Genomic DNA, 8,668 nt, shown 5'->3' with positions numbered 1-8,668 from the left:
ATCCAAAACCTCCATGCTCCAGATAAAAACAACAACATAAAATTGTTTTTTAAGCCATTTCAGGCTTCCAGTAATCAGTTGGTTTCACCACAGCATTATTATTATTATTATTATTATTATTATTATTATTAATATTAATATTCGTGGCACCTCCAAGGAGTCCCAAGACTCATCGCGGGAGGACACCTAGTGTATAACTTCCGTCTCCTCCCTACCGAACCTCCACTACCAATCAACTACATAAGCGCCATCTACCGCCCACCACCACCACCACAAGTATCATTAAAATTCACCTTAAGACAGGGGTCTCAAAGTGAATTGGACTGCAGGCCATTTGCCATAAAACTATCTCAAATGGGCATCAAAAATTTTGATTAAAAAAACCAGCACTAATTAGAATCGAAGGAAAATGAAAGAATGAGTATAAATAAATTGGAAAATTAATATCAAAAATTTTATTTATTCTAAGTGATTACATGACATGAAATAATAGTATAATGATCATGACAACTCGAAAAAAATGAAGAATATTTTTATTATATTAATATTTATAATAGGTAGTATTTAAACCAAATTAAACCGAAATTAAATTTTATTTGAATAACCAAAATAGTTATACAGTCTAAAAACACTATAATCGCTCATTAATAACCATCACAAAACTTTACAGAGCCTGCGTTAGTTTGAATTTTTTTGTGTTTTTGTTGAAATAAAATACTTCTATTTTTTTGGGGGGGGGGAGTCTATATATTAGGGAATTTTTTAAATGATAATGAAATTATTTTGGGGAAAAATGATAATATTTTCTGGTTAAAATATATATACTTGCATAATACTTGTCGGCCTGGTTGACCTCGTGGTCAGCGTATCCACTCTCCGGCCAAAAGGATGAGGCTCTAATCCCACCGTGGGCATGGATGTTCGTGATTATCTGTGAAAATATTAGGGGTGATGGGCGGTAGATGGTGTTGTAGATGATGATGGCAGTTGCGGTTCGTTGTAGTTGGTGGAGACAGAGAGTTGTAGAGTAGGTGCCCTCGGTCGGTGATTCTTTGGATTCCCTGGAGGTGTTTCGTAATAATAATAATATATAATTATAGTAATTTAATTGTAGTATTTTTTCCCGACACTGGACAACGTTTATTGTTAACCAGCTTTGCCAAAATTTGGACTCAAAGATTGAGAGCATACGACCTTCGTTATGGTGGAAAGATTGAATTTGGTTAATCTTGATCTGTGGGCTGTTTTCTTACCCTTCATACATGAGAATAATTGTTCACATAGATAAGTTTTTCCAAAATAACAGAATATTTGGTAAAAACTTTTTTATTCCGGATGTTTTTGACGTAAATAACTGTATATTTTTGGAACACCAACTTCTTGGTATTTTATTTCGCTTTTAGAATGGAATCATTTTGGAAATCAATAAATCCCATTTGAATACAAATTGGGGGTTTTTCGAAATTAAAGGGGAAAAAAGGATCTGTGAAAAGTGAAAACACTTCTTGCTCCTTAAAATCTTTAAATCAAGTATCAAATTCTTCTTTAATCTTTTCTGGTTTGGGACAATCTTGAGAAAACTTTGATTTCTGTTTTAAAAATTTCTCTTTTAAATGATTTTGAAACAAAACTAATTTACATCTAAAACTTGCCAGTGCATCATACATGTGTGTCATTAACTAATCTTTCTCCTGAAGTCTGACATTTAAATCATTCAGATCTCCTGTAATATCAACTAAGAATGCCAGATCTTGTACCCATGTCTGATCATTAAGTGCAACATCATGATGTTTCATTTCTAGGAATAATTTGATTTCCTCTAAAAGTAAAAAAAAAAAAAGCTTTTTAGAACCTTACGACAAGATAACCAACGAATGTCTGTGTAATAAGGTAGCCGTTCAAATTCACTATCCAAGTCTAAGAAATTATGCAAAAACCGGCGATGATTGAGGCCTCTGGATCGAATGAAGTTCACAGTATTTGTCACAGGCTCATTTCCAATAATTTGGAGCACAGAACCTGCTGATGAAAATTGCAGTGGAACGATTGCAGTTTTGGAATGTCTGGATACATTTCCTTTAACTTTGCTGCAAATCTTGATAGAAAACTTTTAAATTTGCCTGTCATTGCTGAAGTACCATCGGTTGTCACAGCTATGAGCCTGTTCAGAGGAAGTTGGTAATTTTCCAAAATGCTTGACATGCCTTCAAAACTCTTCCCCTGTAGTGATTCCATGGATGGGAATGACTTCCAAGAACCCTTCAGTAATATTCATATGTCGTTGGAAGCCCGAAAGAACAGAGCAACTTGAGCCACTTCGTGAATATTGAAACTTTCGTGAAGTGCAATTGAAAGCTGGTGTACCTTTGCGGATATTTCTTGTAACTGGTCATGCAGATTATCTGCCATTTCGACTATTCTTTCGATATTCGATACAGTATTTCTGGACAAACTAAATATGGTGAAATACTTGCACATTTTTGGGACAGACATTTTCAGCTGCTTTTATCATACACTCCTTAACCAAGGAATCGTCACTAAAAGGTTTGGAATGTTTCACCAATAGATAGTTGATTTCATAACTGGCTCCCACTGCTGATTCGTTGTCTTTCATAATTTTTGAAAATATTTGTTGTTCACTTTAAAGTGAACAACATACTTTTTACTTTTTCTTTGTGAATTTTATCGTAATGCCTTGTTATATTATTTTCTTTGGAGACATTAATTGTTTCGTTGCACACAAAATTGTCCTTTATTTCAGTGCAGAAATAATTCATTTCCCAGTTTTCTAGAAATTTTTTCCCCTCATCAGCAATTTTTCTTTTTCTTGTTGCTTAGAAAGCGACATTGCCTGGGTAAATAATTATATTATTAATAATAATTTTTATAAAAATGTTTGAGTAAAAACGCACAAAACTGTAGACCAGTGCACGATATTATTGCAAATAAAAAATGATTAAAAAAAGGATTCTCTCACTGCTAGGTTGTCGTTGAATCGTGTTTGACATGTGCTTCAAAGATCACTGATTGACTGTAGCAGGTAATTATAAACTCAGCTTGGATTCATATGAAGCATAGTATGCTGCACATCAGCTGAACAACTGGAATTGAATTCTATTGGGTACAACAGGTTACCCAATAGAATGTAATTTTTTCAGAGCTATAAATTAACAATGAAAGCATAGATATAATTTACGATTGATTAGGATCGGATCAAAAAAAATCAGCTGACGCCTTTTTATTCCCGTATACTGAGTGGGCAGTTCAATCTCCACTGGTACCCAATCAGAGGTAGCTGGCCCAAGGCTATCACTAATTAAGAGACACGCAGTGAAGAGTGACGGCTCAACAAGTACCGCTATCTCATGGTCCCTAACACTGGTATTTAATGCCTGAAATAATGTGGGTTCTACGGTCGATTTTCTTGAGTTTACGGGACGAAAAACCTGAGTTTCCGGGAGAAAAAACTCGCTTGCCCGTGCCAGAGATCGACTAATTCGGGAGCCGGTCGAAAAAAGGCTTAGAAAAATTTGCTCTAGTCGCCGACTAGACTCGAAATCCAGTCTTCCTTCGTGCGGACAAGCGTCGTGGTGTGTAAACGCCACATCCACTGAGCTGCACAGGCAGCTAGGATCGGATCTAATATTAAAATTGCGATATAATTTTTTTATTATTGCAATTATATTATAGCAGGTCGTTGCATCTATATTGTAACTATAAATATTGTATGAAGACGAATAAATCGATACCGTATTTACTGGGATAGCACTCGCACATTTGTCCCCAAAATTAAAGCTAAAAAATCGTAGTGAGAAATATAGAGGCGATATTTGGAAACTAAAATTTTCAGGAAAAAATTGAAAATGGGGATGACTTACCATGAATCTCTTATTGTTATCGCTACTTCCGGTCTCGAAAGCGGTTTCTTTGTTGTGCATTGTCATTGTCAAAATCATCTACCCAAATAGGGTCATCTTGTTTCTCATTGTTCCATGTAAAATTACAAGTAATTTACAAGATTTTAGATATGTAGTGAACAACCCTTTGTGAACTACTAATGAGAAGTCAAAGCAAAGTGTGAAATGGACAACAATGGTATGCCGATAGAGATAGAGCAGCAACGAACATGTGCACATGATTTATATGATTGGTGCAGTATTAACAAAAGATCGAGTTACCAAAACACAAAGTCAAGCCGATAATTTTTGAGTCGAAATGCTAATAAACTCAAGAAAATCGAATTCTCTTCAACCGAATTTCACAATATCTGAAACTGCCATAACAACATTCACTCGATATGTCTTAGTTTTAACATGTTTACGAATTTTATTTCAGCTTTGCGTTTGAGTTATTGGGTGCACTCACACAGATCTAACTAAAAACAATAGTTTTAGTTAGATACTGTATTTGCCGGTGCACCATATGGTTTGACTTGAGTCTAAACAGCATAGTTATTGTGGGAGGAAACATGCAATTCATTAGTTAGTGGCATTTTTCCCAGTTGTCTCTGATTGCACTAAAGAAATATATTACACATGTTGAGAAATATATTACACAGACAGCAAACATGTCTGTACTTTATTCAGAGCTACAATAAAACTACTTGTTTTTCTTCCATTTGCAATGTAGTGGCAGTTGGAGAAAGTTTGTTGTTTACCGCGGCGGGCGAGTTATCGCCCCGACGCGAAAGTGGTTAAACTTTATTTTCGCGTGCGATGTATATGCAAAACTTTTTAATTTATTTTTTCATAAAATAAAATCAGGGATACGAGTCATACGCGAGGGAGAGTTATATTCGAGAAAACACAGTACATATTTCTGTTTTATTATAAAAGGCAACCATCCTCTTTTTAATCTTTCCTTGAGACGTCATGGGCCACAAGAAAGTGCTTTGTGGGTCGCCAATTTGACACTCCTGCCTTAAGACATGTAGCTCAGTGGATGTGATGTTTGCACACCATGGCACTTGACCGCAAAAAGGAAGACTTCTTGGTCTCGAATCTAGTCCGCGACTATAAGAAATTTTTCTAAGCCTTTTTTCGACTGGTTCCCGAGTTGGTCGATCTCTGGCACGGGCAAGTGGGTTTTTTCGCCCCGTAAACTCAAGAAAATCGACCGTAGAACCCACATTATTTTAGACTTTAAATGAGTGTTAGGGACCACGAGATGGCAGCACTTGTTGAGCTGTCTCTCTTCACTGCGTGCCGCTTAATTAGTGATAGCCTTGGGTCAGCTATCTCTGATTGGGTACCAGTGGAGATTGAACTGCCCACTCAGTCTCCAAAAGTTAGATAGGGCTTAAACGGCCTCGCCTACTCCCTATATACGGAAATAAAAGGCGTTAGCTTAGCTGACATTAGCAAACATCTCTGAGTTGCAACTTTTGCTATGTGACCTTTGAACTTCAAATTCCTATCGACCATTATATCAAGACCCTAGCTTCATCAGTTTCATGTAGCATAACTCTACTAATATAACATGTCGCTGGAAATCTCATCACACCAAAGTGCACAATTTTACACTTACTAACATTAAACTGTGAGCCATATTTGTTTGCGGAAATTTCCGGCCTATTCAAATCATTTTTAAGTGCTGAATATCAGCAGCATTCCTAATTGCTCTGCCTATCTTCGCATCATTGACAAACAGTTGCATATCTGATGTTAGATCCTGCGTGATGTCATTAAGGTATACATTGAACAATAATGGCCCAAGGACTGAACCCTGAGGTACACCACTGATCCCCTTAAATCTGGCAGATTCACACCCACCATATACACTTTCTGATACCTGTCTGTCAATCATCGATCAATCAAAAGTCAAGAGTCTATATTCCAATCCCATATTCTCCAGTTTATGCAACAGCCTTTCGTGTGGTATCCCATCAAATGCCTTAGCAAATTTCAATATTACCATTGTGTATCTATTCCCTTTATCTAACTGGTCCATAACATTGTTATAAAATATGAGTAAATTGCTGAAACATGACCTTCCTTTAGTAAACCCATGCTGCTCCTTGCAGAGTATAGTTTGTTCGTCTAGCCATTTTTTATGCGAGTTCTTACCACCTCTCTAATATCTTTACTACCACACTAAAGATACTGATAGGTCGGTAGTTAGACACTTCAGTTTTTGCACCACCCTTGTATAATGGAACTATTATATTTAACATCAATGTGTTAAAGGCCTAGCCAATTCTGTTGAACATCTTAGCATTAATCAGTTAGCATCACTTAGATTGTCAAGTATATATTTCTGGGAGGAACGGTGAAGGGTTGAAGCATGAGGATAGCGTCCGGATGGGTGACTTACTTGGTAAACATCCAAAGCTAAAATAAATAAAGGATTATTTCACATAGTTTCCTTCTTTAACGTACATGCTCACCTATTTGTGTTGGCTTATTATGATTATTAATTTGTTTATTTTATTTTGTTTGTGGCGCAGTAATTTTTTTTTTTTTTTTTTGGTAATTCTTCCTTGTGCATATATTTTGTACTTTAATTCCGTAGTCATTACAAAACTAGTCCTTAAAGTGCCCCCAATGAGCCTATTATAATATTTTTTATACAAATAACATTCAAAGAATGTTATTTCTTTGAATCTTCCCTATCTGTTTATCCAAAATGCATTTGTCTAAAAAAATTTTCATCAATTTTTAGTGAGAATCGAAACCCATTTATAAAACTATAATAAATATAATAATAGTGTAAACTTAATGAATTTTTAGATATGAGAACAGTCTAAAGATAGAGGCAGAATTTTGATATCTGCGAATAGCAAGTTTATGTTTGCTATTTTTATTATGCTGGTCACATATGATTTTGTAGTTCATTTATAATAACCAGTAAACAAATTTAAAGGTTCAACAAAAATTTCACGAGTTAGTCACTGGGTTTGAAGTATGGAAAAAGATGGCGGTCAACTCTGGCGAGGTGCGAGTGGAAGAAAGGTTACGCATTAAAATTGGTAACGTATATGTATTTATTTTACAAAATAAGAAACACTGAATTAATTTCATTTGTTCGTTCGTGCAATGTTGACGTGGATATGAATACAAGAACAGTAATTTTCTTTTCTGATCGATACACACGCACACTTGAATGACTATACCCAACGAAGGCTTGAATTGTTTTCGGATTTCGATTTAATGCTCTTAGATGCATCACTCTGTTTTGAAATAGTTATAAAACAAGAAGACGGGCTTTGAGCGTTTATTTTTTTCCTATATATATATATATAAATATATATATAAATAAACGATTGATATTGATTGACAAATTTTGTTATGAATGGGTGAATGATCTGCCTCCTGATGAGGTCACATTATCAGGTTGCAGCAAATGAATGAAAACCCGTACTCTGGCTTGTGATGTTTAAAACGATGATACTATACCGTACTTTGTTAAAGTAATTGAATAGTAAACGACAGTTTAATTAGTTAAGCCAATATTTCTCCAGCTTAGCTAAATATACTGTTATACTCCTAGGTAATTGAAACATGGGAATGATAACACAATCTCTTAATCAAATAAACAAATCACACGAGGTGCGTAAACGGAAGCAGATCTCTGCGTATATGTATCTGATTTTATAAAATTGACTCTTAATAGCTAAGAAGTTAATATAGCATCACATTTTTACAAATTATGTGTCAAATCATTCTAATTTGGAACATATGAATGTTAATAATGTGTTGGAGTGCACAAGTGATTTTATACTTTCATCGGTTTGTTCGGATTTTGTCCCATTTCTTGTATATGCCACTGTTTTTCCGTTGTTTAAATTGGTCCACTGTTAATATTAATAAATTATGGTCAATAAAAATCAGTTTATGAAATCGGAAAGATGTAGGCCTTGAAGGAATGATGTCTTAAAAGAAACTAGGAGCAGGAGAAGTGTTCAGCAGTATATTGACAAATTACATATTTTATATTTCGAAAGCAGAAATAGTAATTGTCGGTCATGAAAAAGGCATTCTTTACCAGATCGTATATCAGAAGAAGAACGCTTGAATGTTATATCTTGTTGCATGTGATATACAAAATAGTGCAGAAGTTTCATGAAGTTTAGTATTCTTTACTAAAATTTGAAACTTTAAACTTTACTAAATTATAAACTCCAGATTAATTGATCCAAAGTGAATAATTTGATCTCCCATTTTATATAGCCTGAACTTGATTATGTAATGTCCTGCATTATGTAATACCTATTATCATTATTACATGACACTATTGCAGTCCAAGGACTCGTTGCAGGAGGGCACTGTACACCACAAACACTATACTACTTGATCCTCCATCTACATACTGCGCAGTCTATGCGCTATGGCATCTGTCACCCACTAATAGTGTTTTTGTTTATCATTTGTGTGTTCTTTGGCCAGTTTGCATGTATGCAAGAGGAAAAAACCCTGCTACTTCCATATAAGATTGGCTAACACACCTTCAGTTGAAAATTCCATATTAAAATTCCTCTTGCTATGTCAAGAATCGAAACACAGGTCTTTTTCAATTTATGAACACATTGTATGTCATTCTTCCAGTTGTGCTACAGAAGTGCTTATGAAACACAGTTGTCTATTGTTGATTGTGTGTTTGAAAGTTTTGGTCAACAGGTACAAATAGACTGATAACTGTAGTATTAACTTTTCACCCTCTTGACTACTTT

The 8,668-nt window shown here is 35.0% G+C and overlaps 1 protein-coding gene across 1 annotated transcript in view; it reads left to right on the top strand.

Annotated features, from left to right (window-relative positions):
• The first annotated feature begins 6,912 nt into the window (after window positions 1-6,912).
• Window positions 6,913-8,668, top strand: part of RasGAP1 (Ras GTPase activating protein 1) — a 210,612-nt gene continuing 208,856 nt past the window's right edge. Inside the window, exon 1 of the mRNA XM_090414179.1 lies at window positions 6,913-6,967. Within this exon, the coding sequence (XP_090270305.1) occupies window positions 6,913-6,967 (55 nt within the window). The remainder of the gene's footprint in view (window positions 6,968-8,668) is intronic.

The sequence above is a fragment of the Typopeltis vanoorti genome, chromosome 24, assembly GCF_054136105.1.
Source record: "Typopeltis vanoorti isolate ZY-2024b chromosome 24, IOZ_Tvanoo_1.0, whole genome shotgun sequence".
NCBI classification, from domain to species: domain Eukaryota; kingdom Metazoa; phylum Arthropoda; class Arachnida; order Uropygi; family Thelyphonidae; genus Typopeltis; species Typopeltis vanoorti.
Note: the sequence above shows the minus strand (reverse complement) of the source record. Positions and strands in the feature narration are given on the sequence as shown.